Here is a 17794-nt window from a genome sequence, read left to right as displayed (position 1 = left end):
GATTCTTTTATCACAACTAATTCAAGACTAAAGTCCCCTCAACCTCAAAGGCTGCAAAATGTGACAAGATTTCCACATCTTATCTTGTATTACATTCAGGTAGGAGGGATGTCCAAATACTTGCATGATAGTTCACAGACGACGCCGTGGCTAAAATTGTGTACGCCCCTTCAACCTTGGGAAGTGCATTCTGAGGGAGGGGGAGAAAGGTAAATAATGGACCTTGGAAATGCAAATAAAGGTGTATTTAATTTTAAGTGAACATGGGAAGGACTCCCAAAGTGATCCATGTAGAATGAGCTGACCACAGATGGAATCTCGTGTCCTTCGTGTTGATGGTAATGATACAACCTAAAGAAAGAAGACTGCTTCGTAGGGTTAAACATTCAACTTTCAGTAAACTGTATATGTTTTTCGAGTACCGCACGAGGTCACGTGTTTGAAGATTTGAATGTCATGTTAAAATTGCTAACTTGCAAACAGAATTAAGTAATGGGGATTCACGCTGTGACTTCTCTTTAGGTGTATGATGGAAAAGACAGTTCATCGCGTCCGTTGGGGTCCTTCACTAAGAATGAGCTCATGGGGCTGGTCCTTAACAGCACTTCCAATCACCTGTGGCTGGAATTCAACACCAATGGCTCTGAAACCGACCAGGGTTTCCAGCTCACCTATACGAGTAAGTAGCATATGACGTCATCATTTCAGGTTTGTTTGTTTTTTTAAATCTCGGGGTTCATCTAATACCTAGCTGATGATTTTTTTTTTTTTTTTTTTTTTTTTTTTTGCTTAGCTAATACATTTTAAATACTGATTTTTTCCTCTGGTCTCCCTACTGTGTTCTGAATTAATATTTAATTCTTAATTTAGACACATTGTCAGAAGTGATAGTTTGAAATTTATTTTCTTAGATGCATTAATATTTTCATAAGAAAATGACTGTACCTGAAAAGAAACTATCATGACTTTTAAGAGCTTCTGAGCTTAATAAATTCTGATTATAATATAGTATGCATTGACAAAGATTCATATTTGTACATATGAAAGATTTAGAATGAATGTTTGATGTAATTAATAGCAATAACTTTGAATGTCTACCCTACATCAGTACTTTACTATTATATCTACATATATAAATATTAGAATCTATATATTACAGAATGTCAGTTACATGTGTATAATTTATCTAGTCACATATACTACATATAAATGTCATGAAATAAAACAACCCCACGTACTAAGCTCTTTCTTAGCACCACTAACGTCCTAATAAGAAAACTAAACACAAAGAATTTCAAGATTTGCTGTGAAGATACCAGGTGTATGGGCTGGGGGAGTCAGGCTGTGATCACGGACCTACAGTTTTACACAGAGTCCTGTAGTGCCCCCTGATTAATGTCAATCAAAGTACAAAAAATATTTTTTTAATGGTTATTTATTTTTGAGAGAGAGAGACACACACAGAATCTGAAGCAGGTTCCAGGCTCCGAGCTGTCAACACAGAGCCCGACATGGGGCTGGAACTCACAGACTGTGAGATCATGACCTAAGCTGAAGTCGGACACTCAACCGACTGAGGCACGCAGGGGCCCCTAAAAAATATTTTTAAAGATGAGAATGAAGAAGAGAAAGAAGTATATAAAATAAAGAAGGAAAAGAGACTGTGCTTTCTCAAAGAGTTATTTGCAGTATGGTCACTGTTATTTTCACCATTTATACTTCCAAACAAGTAAGGTAAAACATGAGCTACTTGGTGTGGATAAATAGTGAAAATTAAGTAATCAATGAAATGTACCAGATAGTCCAATCTTTCACTAATCTGCTGATTAAAAATCTTTACTACACCAAAAGCCATGCCAAAAAATGCAAAATTTTGGATTTTTTTAGCATGAAAGTGTATTAGTGATCATCAAGATTGATTTCTTTATTTGACAGATAAGCAAATGAAGGCCTGGAAATGATAATAATTATCCCAGACACAGAGCTAATCCAGGTGCCTCAAAGGAAGATTAATTGCCTAAATTCCCCCTTGGTGGGCCGAATTACAGGAAAGGCCTGCAAGAGTTGGTGAGCAAACACAGAAGTAGAGTAGCTGACACTAGAAAACCAGTTTTTCGTTATCATGAAAATAGCCATTTACGAGATTCAGTAAACAGCAAGGATATTAATTACATTGCATGCACAGTAAATTAGTAGCAGGGGCATTATAAAACCAGTTCATGATTATAGTTTTTTGTTACTAGAGTTTGACTCTTCAGAATGTCCCTCTGAAGCAGGTTTCAAAGGCTTCTTGTAAAGCCCTTTGGCTTTGCTTCAGACTAAGATGGACACCCTTGCAACCTCTTTCTTTCTTCCACTTTGGGTTTTCCATCAGTATGTTCATAGATTTTGTTTTATTCCCACTTGCATTCACCCCCACTTCCTAGCTGTTACACGTGTCATATTAGTCTTAGAGGACGTTGGATACTTGAGAAAGAAAACGGTTGGAAAACTCCCTAGGTAAACCTGAGAGTTTATTGTAAATAAAGGGTATCTCCACGCACACCTGGCGTGTTCCTCCAGTCCAGTCGTCACCTCAGCTCGTCTGACAAATGGTGCGTCCCTCTATGGTTTGTCAGCAGGGACAAGAAAGCATTGGGCTGTGCGTTTCCCTGTCTCCCCTGTGCATTTCCGTGTCCTCGATTCTCAGTACCACTCCAAGTGTGGAGGTAACTACGCTCACGTGCACCCTTCCCCGCCTGCTTCATAGAGAATATATCTGGTTCTATTTCACATCGCGTTGCTTTCCCAACCCTAGTTTCTGCTACCTGTTTTCTCTCTACGTGCCCTGGAGTAATTCTTGATTTGTGAACATGTGTTCCTACATTCTCATGGTCGTGCAAAAGATATCCAGCAGCAAGTGCCTGCCTTTTGGAACTTCAAGCTAACTGGACCTGTCACCAAGGATGGGGTCCCTTGACTGTTTCCAGAATTCTGACTCCCGCTTACTTCCCAAATTGCAGTTAAGAAGGGCCATCATGTCCTAAAATCACGTGACTGGGCTGAGATTAGAAGTTGTGGGCTTCATTTGTGTATAATGTCCACCTTGTCACATCAAGAAGGGTCGCTTCATTGTGCTATTGTCAGCCTCCATTAGATGACGCGTGGCTGGTGTAACCCCACGTTTCTCCATAGTATCCAGCATAGCTTGAGGACCTTTTGCTGCACACCGCCTCCCCCCCCACCCCCCACCCCCGCCCAGCTGTTTCTCTGGGTAACTCTGAGAAACTTGAATCTGTGGATCTGTTTATGGGCACTCTAATCATACAGATTTTTTTTTTTCATTAAATAACAGCACAAACTTTCTGAGTTTCTGAGAAGAAACATTTCAATGATTGGTATTTAGCTCTTAGTATAACCTAGTTGATGGGAATAATTATCTTTTCTTCCTGTTTTCCCTCTTTGCCTTCACCTACAAAAACACAGATGCTCCCTGGGTGCAATTTCCACTTGTGAGGTTGTCCTAGAACTGTAACACATGGCCAGATGGGAAAACGCATCTGTAATATAGAAATGATGGTGCTGATGGCTATATAATCAAAATAATATTAGCTTCACATTAAAGTTTGAGCTTTAAACACCAAGTAATTAATTAAAAAAAATCCCAAGCTCCCACAGTGTGATCGAATACCGGAATCAAATACTCATCCCTAAAAGATGGCTTGGAAATAATGAATGGTTATAAAATGTTTTGAGCAAGTTATTAAAGCTTAAGACTAAGTAAAGACACTTTCAGCTAACTTCAAAAGACTTTTGTAATTGCCTCTTGATAGTTAATTGCATCACTTAAGGAAACATTCATATTTAAATGTTTCAGTTCCATAATTAATCTGCACACACCAGTGGATCAGAAATGTCAACAGAAAGTAAATATATAGCTTATTAAACACCCTAACGTTTTTGAAGTGGATACAAATAATATTTGAATCTCTTTAATATCTACAGCATACTCTCGCACACCTGATTTTGCCATCTTGGTAATTTTGTGTCCTGCTAAAGAGCTCCTTTTACTCTTATCCACAAATTAGAAACTGAGTCTCCACATCCTTGAGTGGCTTGCTGAAGCTTTCACATCTGGAAGTGGTCCAGCCAGGACCCCAATTCAGGTCTCTTGACTGAAGCCCAGAACTGAGGATGAGCTGAATTTCACAGCCTTTAGATGGTCCCGCCTTGTTGACTAACACACGTATTGTCTGATATTTATACATGTAAAGGCATTGTTGAGGAAGAGAAGTCGGGTATCTTGGGGACAACATGGGGTAAACGCATTATATTAAGCAGCCGCTGGTTTGTGAGTAGTAGGTTAGGGCAATATGCAACTGAAATAAAGTTTCCTCTATTACAAAAACACTCCTTTTTATTAGAGATTTGTTTATTTTCTTTTTTTAAAGTTTATTTCTTTGTTTTGAGAGGGAGAGAGAGTAGGGGGGAGGGAGAAAAAGGGGGGAAGAGAGAGAGAATCTGAAACAGGCTCCATGTTCAGCCCAGAGCCCACCTTAGGGCTCGATCCCAGGAACCATGAGATCATGACTGGAGCCGAGGTCAAGAGTTGGTTGCTTAACCTACTGAGCCACACAGGCGCCCCTACAGATTTGTTTCTTTTCATAACAAATCATAGTCTTCCGATTCTATAAGTGTGTCGAATGGAAACATGACCCATAAGGTCTTTGAGATCAGGGACCATGGGTGTTCGTTTTTTATTATCTGCGGCACCTTGGACAGATGCCTGGTCTGTAAGACAAAAAGCTTAGATTATATATCATTGTTATTTAAGCTGTATTCCAGGAAGCTCTAAGATTTGACAGAGCCCTCTCAGGGCAATAAGAATTTCACCTTATCTAACTTAAGCATTTTTGTTTGCTTTCTCCTGGTGATTGCAAAGTTCTTCAAGTATCAGGAAAAAGTACATTGGCAGTGGATTGCTGTGTTTTCTAAATATTTCAGCAACTACTTTTATAGAAAAGTAGTTCTGGAAATTAAAAAAAAATCCTATATTGAATTCAGAATTCTTTAAAAAATATGTTTAACCTCTTTTAGAGTTTCACGAGAATGTTCCCAGAATAGTCGCTCTTCAGACCCACTTTACCGCAGGACATATGGGAGGATTTGGATCTGAAACAGGCTTTCTGGATTGTATACTCTTAGTTATTTCAGTAGAGAGAACCAAACGAGCCCTCTGTGGCAACTCAACAGAAATTCTCTACCTGGGGGTTTTAGTAAAATAACTGTAGTTTGGACACACATCTCGGGGCTGTCTTACTGGATCCATTTTCCGATTAACCAACAACTGTACAGGTATTGCCTATATACTGAATGTTTAGTACTATATTGAGTCAGAGTAGGCAAAGCCAGGCTTCCTGTTATTAATAAATGTCTTACGATAGTCACATGTCAGACTTGTGAAACACGGGTTGATAGAAATGTGACTAAATATATTCTCAACTCTGGAATGGATCTGAAGCTATTGTTGTAGGAGTCAGTTCATGGCCCTGATTCACACTGACTGATAGTTTTGACCCTTACTACATTGTGATTTTTGGCTCTTAATACATTCTTTTTTTATATATTTTTTTTATTTTTCTCCAAATAAACTATAGTCCATTGATGATAGTATGTGATTCTTATATTTTAACACACACACACACACACACACACACACACACACACACACAGAATTTTCCAGAAGAATGAGAGATCATTGAAAGCCGGAATCACAGTACAAACTTCCAGAATTTTCTTTCCTTCCTGCTAGATCCCTTTCTTCTTTACTCTAGATTAAGTTTAAATGCTTGTTCCTGCATACAAGCTGCCTTGCTGTCCAGCTTCCTGAAACAGAATTGTCTGCTCTTTCTTATATATCTCCCAAACCTCTAATAGTTTGTCTGTGCACCTTTTGCTTTCACACCAGTAAAATGTGAGGTTCTCAGGAGGCAGAGCCTTACCTTCAGCAACAGCAGGTAACCTCCACAGTCACTTAGTAGGTGACGATCACCTGAGCTGACCTGGGTTGGTGCAGAAGGAGGCAGACTTGAGGGAAATGTGAGGAGATGGACGCGACCTTTGTGCTCATGACATGATGGATATGGGAGTCTGGATAGGATGCAGCGTGTATGACAAGGAGAAGAGTAAAGGCATGGTTGGCTGCAGGAATCTGATCATGGAAGTTTTTAAAACTAGGCAGAGGTAGTGGTCAACATCAAGGAAGATCCGTTAGTGGTATTTGAGGAATGAAACTACGTGGGAGTCGGGGATGGAAGAATGGCCAACTGACAGTGGTACGATTGTCAGGTCTTAGAAGGTCCTGAGGGAACCTTGGAAGGTTCGTAGGGAACTACGAACACTCAGGGGACTTTCCTTACTGTGGCCTCACCACCAAAACTCTCAAAGGTGGCACGTTTCCATTCTCCACGTTCTTAAAATTGCTCCCCTGTCCCCAGCATGAATTGTCTGTGGAGGAAACGTGGAGATCAATCTCATGTTCCTCCACAACCATCATCTGAAACAGAGGGATGTGCCCGTAGCTGGTTGGCGGTTTCTACAGAGTGGCCCGTCCGTTCACACCCTCCTCCATGGTAGCTCCTACTCGTTCTGTTTGCCGGCGTCCATCACTAGGCGGTGGGAACGTTGGCATCGATGCCAACAAGCTACGGTGTCTTCTGTGGATGAGAAAAGCGAACCCAGAGACGTGGGCTTGCCCAGCTGTCACCTGGGGTTAACGTGCTGCTGGAGCTAAAATGACACCAACAGTAACTCTGGTGGTGTAAGTGAGAGAGCAGCTCCGGCTGTGAATAGATTCTCAAGGCCCGTAATGAAGTACTACGAAGCACTGTCACCTTCGTGCTTCAGGACAAGTCAGAAATGCTGCAGGTGTGAAGGATACACAGACACCATGAGCGACCAGTTACCGAAAGCAAACCGGATGGGGAAGAGTCGCGTAAGTCAGAAACTGCCATCTCGAGGCCCTGAAGTCACGGATGATTAGGAGAGCTAGTTCTCCGTAGCATCACTAGAGAGCCTGCATAGGTCAGTGCACTTGGTTATGTCAGGAGCCAGTCTGCCACATGGCTTTTTCCCCAGCTTTATTGGGTTCTAATTGGCAGCATTCTGTAAGTTTAGGGTGGTGAACTGATACATCACACGTATTGTGAAATGATCCCCACATGAAGGTTAACACAGCCATCACCGCACATGGTTTGTGTGTATGTGTGTGTGTGTGTGTGTGTGTGTGTGTGTGTGCTGAGACCTGCCCATTTATTTTTTTCTTTTCTTTTCCATTGCTAATAGAGATTCTTCTGAGTTTACCTCCATGACCGAAGGAGAGTCACATGCACAATGCTGTGTTCCCTTCATAACTGATTCCATTTTTTTTTTTTACCACTGTATTTTGGAAGATCTGTATAAGTTAAATGGCCGTTCTTGAGTATAAGGTCTACAATCTAATTTTATAAATAATAAAGGTATTCACAAAGTTACCAAACACTGTTGGTTGCATGTGTGTAAGTGCTGTTATTTTGGAGTTTACTTCAACAGCATTCACCACATCCTCGGTCTCTATGGTGTGTAGCATAGCCTAGAAAATCATGTCAAAGTGATGTTTCCTTCAATGAGTACTTTGTAAAAGAATTTATAATTTTGCTGCAGCCAAGGTCAGTGTGGAAGAGGTGGAGAAAATAACCAGCTCACACATAAACCCACACTAACACTGGCAGATTTTTCTTCTGTTTCCATTAAGATTAAAATTGTGCCAAGGAAGGGGTGCCTGGGTGGCTCCGTCAGTTCAGCATCTTACTTTGACTCAGGTCATGATCTAGCAGTTTGTGAGTTCGACCCCCCGCGTCAGGCTCTGTGCCGACAGCTCAGAGCCTGGAGCCTGCCTCAGATTCTGTGTCTCCCTTTCTCTCTGCCCCTTCCCTGCTTGCTCTCTCTCTCTCTCTCTCTCTCTCTCTCTCAAAAATAACTAAACATTAAAAAAAAAGGCTTATGGAGCACGGGTTTATTCCCAAATAGCCATTAATCCAACAGATAAAACTGCTGGAAAATGTAATAAGCGTGATTTGTTCTCCCTATGGTAACTGGCGGGTAATAGTATAATGGTGTTTCGAGGCAATAGGCAGTTATTTTGTGCACTGGTTTTCTACTGCTGTGTAACAAATCACCACAAGCGTTAGAGACCTAAAACACTTTATCACTCACAGTTCCCGGGGGGTGGGGAGACGGGGCCTGGCTCAGCTGGGTCCTCTCAAGGTCTCCTGAGGCCGTGATCCAGTCGGTCTCACCCAAAGCCGGTGTCCCTGCTTCAGTTCCCGTGGCTGTGGGCAGAACTCATTTCCTTCCGGTAGCAGGACGAGGCCAAGCTCCTGGGGTTCTGGGACACTGCTGGTCTCTCTGACCAGCAGGAGAGGCCTCTGTCTTGGGGGCCCAGGCCTTCTTTGGGGGACTTTCATCTGATCATGTGATCGAGTCAGGTGCACCCAGGATCATCTCCATTTCAACTAACTCAGAATCACCAGATCTGGGGCCTCCATTGGGCTAAAGCTTTCTCTCACCTTGCTACAGATCTGGCCCACGCTCCGGAAGGGGAGAGGATTTCGTGGGCATCAGTGTCAGGCACTGGTGGGGTCCTGGGGTCACATTCAGGTCTGTCCGTCACAGTTTCCTCTTTAGGAATTTTGTTTCTTAATTCTTTTTCAGATAATTCCGTTTTCAAAAACAGTGTGTTTGTGTGTGTGCACTCACTTGCAGATATAAGTAGACCTTTAAAAAGAGGAAACATACAATTTGATTGTTTCCGTGAACTTTTAAATTTCCAGGATATGTTTGGGTTAATAGTTATGGATCTCTAGTTGCAAACAATACAAGTCACAGAGTCACTTTCTGTACTGTCATGGATTCAGTGTTGTTTTTTTAATGATTTTTATTTATTTCACTTATTTATTTTGAGAGAAAGAGAGAGAGAGCAGAGAGAGAATTGGAAGCAGGTTCCACACTGTCAGCGCAGAGACTGACGTGGGGCTCGATCCCACGAACTGTGGGATCATGACCTGAGCTGAGAGTTGGCCACATAACTGACTGATCCAGCCAGGTGCCCCTGGGTTTTGGTTTTTAGGCCCCCAAATCTCCAAAGCATGCACCTGTCTGTGACTTCAATCTGTCTTTCGGGGTCATGAGGGTTAAAGCGACCCCGGTAAAGGATTTGGGTGCAGGTGAATTTCCACAGAAGCCTAGTAGAAGTGTGTGTGGTGCACGGAAGGGTCGAAGGCCCAGAGAAAGCAAAAGTAGAACCTGGTGCTGAGGCTCCAACCACAAAATGTACTTGTCTTACAACTTGCTTAAAAGTAAAAAACAATTAGAAAGCCCTAAACATTTAAGTCAGACAGTTTCTTTTTGTTTTAATCTAAAAATTATCTCTGCACGCTCATATGTTTAAGTCTATTCCCAGAAAAATGAGCCATATACCTCTAACTTCATTATTTTTATGTTAGATTTATTTTAGTTTGGGCATCGCTGTTAGAAACAATTCTTCCGTGAATTCTTATCAAGTGCAACACAGTGACTCTCAGCTGTGAAAAAAGAGGGGGAAAAAAGCTTATTTCTAATAGGCTTCCAACTAATATGTTTTTTAAAAGTGTATATTCAGTGAAAAATTAAATTCCATACTCAATTTGTTTTGCTATAAAAAGGATAGTGTTACAAGGAGAGAAAATTGTAATGTCAGTAGTGTGACAAGCCCAGAACTCTATGCTTATGTAATTGCATCATTGGAAACCTTTTCTATCAATATATCAAGACATGCCCGTACTTTTTTTTTATAAGCTTACACCTTCTGGTAAGAATTCAGAAGATTGCATTTTTACTCTGCTTCTACAAGAAAACCCAGAGAAACATACTGTATACAATACATCCTTCAAAATAGAATGACTTTCATTGGAAATGTCACAATGGAAAAAACTGTCCGTGTAATTCAGATACAATAGAGGCAGGCTGCTAGAAAGTCCTGGAAGGAACTCTGTATTTACTGTAAAACAAGATGGGCATATTATAAAGAGGAAAGGCATTCACATCTCTGGGAATGCCATATGAAAAACCAGTCCCCAGTCCACCATCCCAGCGTATAATTCTTGGTTTGCATTAGAAAATTTTATTCTGGCATGTATACTTTTAGATGAAAATCAAGATAGCTGTTTAATTACCGTAAGACATCAGGAAGAAAATACTGGAGCCAAACGCGATGGCATTTCTAAGAAAGGGGTGTGCAGATGAGTGTTTGTGGAAGTGCCACACTGTGAAACAGAAACCCCTCCCACCGTAGGGTGGCTCAAGGTGAGGCTGTCCTGAAACCGGACATAAATCGTCATCATTTCTCAGAGAGAGGAAAGGGCAAAGTATGATCAGGACCATGTTAAGAAAGGACAGTGGCACGAGGTGACACGTAATTGATTTACTCAATGTCAGACACAAATGAGAGCTAGAGGTGGCTGTGGAATCCGTGTCCCTGGCCTTCTAATTGCATGTTTCATCATCTTGCTCCCTTACTGACATGCACAGCATCATAAAGACTAAAATATAAGCATTTACAGTGTTTAAAAAAGCTCTAGTGAAACCTTCCTATGCTTCACTTCTGTGACAACATGAGAATTGCCTAATTAGGATCGTAGGTCACCCTGATGACCTACGTCGCAGTCCTCTGGATCCTATAAAGTTCCACGTGCATGTTGGTCTGCACTAGTTTCTTTAAAAAAATTTTTTTTTAATGTTTTTATTTATTTTTGAGACAGAGACAGAGCCTGAGCGGGGGAGGGACAGAGAGAGAGGGAGACACAGAATCTGAAGCAGGCTCCAGGCTCTGAGCTGTCAGCACAGAGCCCGACGCGGGGCTCGAGCTCACAAACCATGAGATTATGACCTGAACCAGTCAGATGCTCAGCTAACTGAGCCACCCAGGCGCCCCTGCGCTAGTTTCTACTTAGCTTTACAGGATTTCCCCAGAGATTTAGTTTTGTGAATTGTATTTTTGTTTTATAATTAATTATTCCTTCTATTTTGTGACAACTTGCCAGTTGACACACACAGCTATGTATATTCATCTTTTGGAACGGACGGACATACTGCTAACCATCAGTACCTTGAGAAAGACAAAGGAGCCTCCAGAAGGGTGACATAAATAATTTAAAGGATTAAACTAAAAGCATATGACTCGAGAGAGAAATAAATGGAGGCTGACAGATGATATCACCAAATGCTATAAAATCTAGCATTTTATGGCAAGAGTGATGACGGAATTTTTGCTCCACTCTTCTTTAGGGGAAATAAAAAGTAATCACTATTGTATTGGTCAAAGTCATGGATACATTGTTTTTGCAAAAGGTCACTCATGGAAAGAAGAGATTCACAGAGACTTCTCTGCCGTGTCAGAAAGGCAGTGTTGGGTAATGAATCACAAGTCAGTTTATCTCTGATTTTGATTTTTCTTGCATGTATTATATGGCATTTGTAATAATTCTGTAAGGACAAAAAAACGCCATAAGAAATTTTTATTTTTTATTGTGCAGGGGAACAGATCAGTAATTACCTTTTCCAAAAGTTCCATTTTTATTTTTTATTTTTAAATTTTTATTTTTCTCCACTTTAATGAATTTTGACATTAAGACATTCGAAGGCTGTTTGGATCTCTACCAGATAATTGAATGAGTCTTTTTTTTTCATTTTTTTAGCAAAGTAAACATTTCAGCAAACAGTGATATGAGCATAATCACCTGTTACATAACAAAACTAAACTCTTAGACGAGGACGTGAAAAAATTTGAAATTTCAGCTTGAAATTGGCAAAGACTCTGGAATGATCCAGTTATCAGCACTCCGTAGCAAATGTAACAGTGTATACACATGGTCAGGTGATTTAACTTACTGGTGAAATTCAGGCCGAAGGAATACACCCGCCTGTGTGTCCGGAAACTAGGACTGAGTGTCTTAGCTATGTCACCTGTCAGCTGTGTGATCTGTCATATCGCAGCACATACTTTTCTTCTGTAAATAAGTCGTTGTTTTTGGACAGTCCTAGTTCTGAAATTCTGCAACATTGGAATCAATCAAAAGCTATTTTTACTGTTCAAGGGGATATAAAATTTTTCTTGTGATGATTTCAACAAAGTCTACCTTTTAACTCCCTACAACAATTGGATAAGTGACAGCTTGTGTGTGGGGTATGAAATAAGCAGGAGCCCAAGGTGACTCCAGTGTCGGTGGGCTCTGGGGGTGTTATTTACCGACTTGGGGAATCGGGGATGGTCGATTTGTAGTAGAAGAGGTTTAGATGTCATTTTTGGATAATAGGGTCTTGACATCCCTCGGTGCTTGATATTAGGTTTTTAATCTTGCTTCCATATGTAGCATAGATGGGAGATGTGAATGAAGTTAGAATTTGCCCATTAGATGTTGTGTAATCTAATTCTGAGGTAATGCCAGTAAGAGCAAGGTGATGGAGGTAAGATGTAAACAGCAGATCTTTAAAAATCTCTTTATTTATAGGGCTTTGATGAGTTGACTTGTTAAATGAGATAAAAGGAAGGAACTGTGGCTGCAGGCTGAGTTCTGGATGATGATGCAGGTGTCAGTACTGTTAAGCTCTAGAATAAAAACGGGACTTATTTGCGAATCCTAGCATTTCTTAAGATAAGAGTTTATCATTACAGTAATCAGAAACCTATTTCCTTTACCAAATAGCAAATAGGTTGAACAGGAACATTGCCTCCGTGGCAGAGTGTGGGGGTGAGGGTTAGGTGGTGTTAGGCTTAGTCCACAGCTGATGGACCCACCTGGCCGCATGGCCTGTAGGCTCCAGTCGTGAGGTCTGACCGTAATGCAAACCCATCTGGAGTCAGGTATCCAGAGGATTCTCTACATCTTTGGTTAATTTATTGAAATCTGATACATTATACATCTTGGTCAGTAAAATATCAGTTGAGGAGCCAAATAATAAAATCCAAGAGGTAGCAGATATGTTCATAGAAGAGCTGTCTCTTGTGGAAATTTCCAGAGGTAGTTAGCACACATCAGTATGAAATAAGATCTGTATGAATTGGAACTTTTGGAAGAGGTAATTACTGATCTGTGCCCCTGCACGATAATCGAAATAATTGCTAAGAAATTGCTCATTCATGTTTATCATTTCTTTATTAATTTGAATGTTTAATCATTAAACTGATTTTTTTTCATGTAAAAGATGAATTCCCACATCTAAAAGAATAGATTGGTTCTGATGAAAAGTACAAATGAACAAATAATTCATCAGGAAATGAATGAAAATTTTCTACTTGTACTCAAAACCTGTTCAGTTTTCAGGCTATCAAAAATGCTTGAAATATCTGTCATCGGTCATCTGAGCATCATCAACCTGAATCCACTGTGACCAAAATAACACCATTTTATGTCCATAATGCTGAAGACTTCTGATTGCATTTCATACAATAATCCCATGGAAATAAATCTATGAAATACCCATTTCATTATATAAATGTGTTATTACACATTTCCACTTGAGTATGTGATGGGACTCCCTCTTTGGAAAGTCAGCTTATGGAAAACTAGGAACCTCTGTGTCTTCCATTCAAAGTTGGTTAAGTAATATTGTTGTACCCATTTTTAATCTTCATTAGCTGGATGGATATTTCTGATTGAATAATAGTTTTAAATCTTTCCAATTTTTTAAAAACTTAGTATGAATACTCAAAAGATAAGCAGTGATTTTCATGATTTTAATAATACTTGGAAATCTCTAGAAGCTTAACATTTTATTTGAATTAAAAGCAGTCACTGACAAGTTGGAATTAGTATAACCACCAGTGAAACTCAGTAACATGAATACATTAGGGTGTTTCTATTCCCACTTCTGAACTTCCTTAGATAATGTGGTAAACAGAGTACTCACTATCCCACCCCTGTCTTCAAGGAGCAAGTTTTTAGATGGAATAATAAACTACACACAGGAACACGTAGAAGAATAAATAACTTGTGGCACACCAGTGGTCACATATTTTGCAGTAGGGTTCATAAGAAATTCAAGAAGGACAGAGGACTCAGGAGAAATAGGTAGGGGAGCCTCAACAGGAATGGGCTGGATTTGGTCTTAAAGGACAGGTATGATTTGGAGGACATGAGCAATCCAGTCAGGCAGTTACTCTGGATACAGGGGGCAGGAGGTGGTGACAGAATGGTGACAGGAATGAGTTTCACCTGGGTTTCAAGAATGATCCGGCCAGGAAACGCCCTAGCACACACTGGAAAGGAAGACCCAAATGCAAAACAAAGTGAAGTACTCAATTCAAGTAAAAAAAAAAAAAAACAAAACAAAAAACTTAAATGCAGATGAACTCTTCGTGGTGTTTATCATACACCTTCACACGACGTGTGTAAAAGCTCTGAATGAGCAAGTGTCGTATCTGCGCGCAGGTCTCCAGTTAGGTGGTTCCTGTTAGTAAGGTCTCAGAAGTAAGCTGAGTGAGCCCTGGCTGGCTCTTGCAAGTCACAGTTAGGCTGATGGATGGCGGTCACTCGCGCGGAAATTCTTTGGAAGAATGAGATGTGGAACATGAGGAACGGTACCCTTACCCCCTAAAGCCGTGATAAGCCAGCAGTGGTCTGGTTGTGGCTGTCGCTTCTTGGGAATTGATGGCCTGGCTACATTGCTTGAGGGGGTGCGTTCTGGCATATGGTTTGACAATAACTTTGTATTTATTTGTTGTAGAATAATATAGATAACAACATATGAATACTAACAGCAGCAAAAAATCTGAGTGTTGTTGGTAATCCCTTATATTTATACAAAGTTTACTTAGGAAGAGTTCAGTGTGTTCTGTTAAATCTTTTACTTTTTCTTATAAAAATCTCTGTAACATGGGGGCAGGGAGAAAGAGGCATTACCATCCATATTTATCACTTGGAAACGGAAGTGGGACGAGGTAAAGGAAAGTGAACTTGAGAATGGACTTAGTCTGGACATCGTTTGGAAGAGCTCAGTTGTCCCTCATTTCCCATATCCTGTGAGTCCTTGTGCCCCTGGGCCCCTGACCTTCTGCATAGGGTGTTCTCAGCAGCTCTTCCCGTGGGCATCGTTCTGTTTCCAACCATGCTACTTATTCCACTTGGGGTGTTTACATGTTCCCATGGGCACCTTTGCTTTCCTCACACTTTCCTTTTTTTCCTTTTGCCAAGAATCAGATACACAGACTGAAGAGAGGAAAGAGCCGTGTTCGCAGAACCAGGACTCACGTCCCTAGTTGCCTCCGGGATAATCTCTTGAAGATCAGTGTGAGGTTCATTTGGTTGCATGTAAATTTGACATGTCTCTTGATCAAATGGGGACCACCTTTCCGGGGAAAAGAAAGCGTAACAGTTATTTTATGAGCAAAGAAGAATTAAGTCCCCCATGGGACTTTCCAAAATGCTCTTCTTTCGTTACATAGTACAATTCTCTTGGCCAAATTGAGTGAATCTTTGGTAGCAAGTAAGAAGAGACAGTCCTATCTAGTTGATCAGGATGTGTCTTGGGTAGTCCTCGTAGCCCTGTCAAGAATGCCTGAAGGAGCCCAGGGTGAACACAGCCAACTTTGGGAGGGGTTCCTCTCAGGACCAAGTAGGGGAAGGTGAGGGGCCACTCCAAGGGGAACTCACTCTGTATCAAGAATTGTCACCTTAGGGGCGCCTGGGTGGCGCAGTCGGTTAAGCGTCCGACTTCAGCCAGGTCACGATCTCGCGGTCCGTGAGTTCGAGCCCCGCGTCAGGCTCTGGGCTGATGGCTCGGAGCCTGGAGCCTGTTTCCGATTCTGTGTCTCCCTCTCTCTGCCCCTCCCCCATTCATGCTCTGTCTCTCTCTGTCCCAAAAATAAATAAAAAACATTGAAAAAAAAAAATTTAAGAATTGTCACCTTAATCTTGTGTGCATTAAACTGCCAGGCTTGCGTGCTTCTAAAAGGAAGCTGACTTTGTCTGGGGCACCTCCATTTACTTGGGCTCTAACAAAACTCTCCAGTGTGTCCTACTTAGGATCCTGTAATTAACCATTCTCTAAGATTATTTTCAGGATTAAAAGAGATGTCCTGGACAGAACTGCCTAATGCATTGCATGGCACAGTATGTGTTCTGTAGGTACCCCGTACCATGCTCCCTTCCTTTTCACGATCACCTTTATGGAAATAAGCATCTGGAATCAGTGCCCCGTCTATTTATTTTGTTCCTAAGTGGAAAGAAGACCATGAGATCCATGGGTGAAAACAATAAATTAAGCACAACTTATAGTTTTCTATTAAAGTACAATAAAAAGTAAATGCATTGTTAATCATGATATTCCCATATGCAGATAATATGCAAATATAAACATCAAGTTTTAGACCATGGGAATTAATATTATATGCTAAAAATTCCATACTATCAAGAAATGATGGTTTTAAAAATAACTCACCGATGTGTTCCTATTTTCCCGTTCCCCACTCTCCCCACCATTTTCATTTCACGGATCAAGATTTTTATAAGCAATATGGCAAAAAAAAAAATCTGAAAATTTTCTATCATTAAAAATAATTACATAGTTTGGGGTGCCTGGGGGGCTCAGTCGATTAAGTGTACAACTTCAGCACAGGTCATGATCTCACACTTCGTGGGTTTGAGCCCCGTGTCGGGCTCTGTGCTGACAGCTCAGAGCCTGAATCCTGCTTCAGATTCTGTGCCTCCCTCTTTCTTTGCTCCTCCCCTGCTCACGGTCTGTCTCTCTCTCAAAAATGAAGATTAAAAAAAATTTTTTTTAAGATAATTACGTAATTGAATTATGTAGGAATGCTCAAGTTTCTTAAAACATTGCTGAAACTGTGTCTTGGGGTTTAAAAACATGCAATTGTAATATGATCAAAATATAGTTTAATTGTGGTATTTTTGATAAATATATTGGTAGAAGACTTTGACTTGCCACTTTGTCTTGGTTCTATATATTGATATTTATTTTCTCGAGCTAGTGAAATCTGCGTTCAATCTAGCTTTAACTTCTTCCCTGTTTTGATACCAAATTATTTAAGTGTGAATTGTTAGCATTTTCATTCCTTCTGAACTTCGTATTTGGCCATGAAGATTCTTCAGGACTGCAAACTCCCACAGCTAAATTTTAAGGAAATCAACAATAGTTAATCAGATTCTTGGAATAGTCAAGTTATTTTAAGCAATTAGTGAATTTCAGAATTTAAAATAAAAATATGCTTGAGGTTTTTTTTTAGACATATTATTCCTAACTCCACCCCAACCCCACCGTGGAAAACAGTCTTTTTCAGAGAGGAAGTTACTTCTTAATCTGCAAATAAGAAATGTAAAAGCTACCATTCTATTAGGGAATGTATTCTGAAAATAATCAAATTGCATTTTATGTAGTCAATTAAATGTGATATATGGTTGGTTGAACTTGTTTCATTGTACTTCTGGATATCCCTTCGTATAAATGTGTATATGTATGTATGTGTGTTTGTTTTTACTCGTAAAACCGAAAGAAGCATCCACAATCAAGCATGGCGTGTTACTTGCGGTCACCTGTGCACCCCTTGGAAAGTACAGGTGGCTCATTTAGAAGCAGCCATATTTCATACTGTGTGGCTGCCTATAAATGGGTTGCCCTGTACTAGCATCCTGTTTTCCCAGAAGTCCTGACGAAGGACATAAGACTCCAGCTTGGTGAACTCTTCCAGCTGCCTCCTAGAATGTGTGTGCATTCTGTTCTTCTTAAG

General features: G+C 40.5%; 1 protein-coding gene across 5 annotated transcripts in view; it reads left to right on the top strand.

Annotated features, from left to right (window-relative positions):
- The window catches only part of CSMD1 (CUB and Sushi multiple domains 1), a 2016488-nt gene that overhangs the window by 1669612 nt on the left and 329082 nt on the right, over window positions 1–17794 (top strand). For all 5 annotated transcript variants that reach the window (XM_058719853.1, XM_058719852.1, XM_058719850.1 and 2 more), the window contains one exon: window positions 523–679. In XM_058719853.1, the coding sequence (XP_058575836.1) occupies window positions 523–679 (157 nt within the window). The remainder of the gene's footprint in view (window positions 1–522; window positions 680–17794) is intronic.

The sequence above is a fragment of the Neofelis nebulosa genome, chromosome 3 (assembly GCF_028018385.1).
Source record: "Neofelis nebulosa isolate mNeoNeb1 chromosome 3, mNeoNeb1.pri, whole genome shotgun sequence".
Lineage (NCBI taxonomy): Eukaryota > Metazoa > Chordata > Mammalia > Carnivora > Felidae > Neofelis > Neofelis nebulosa.
This window is presented reverse-complemented; position numbering and strand designations above follow the sequence as displayed.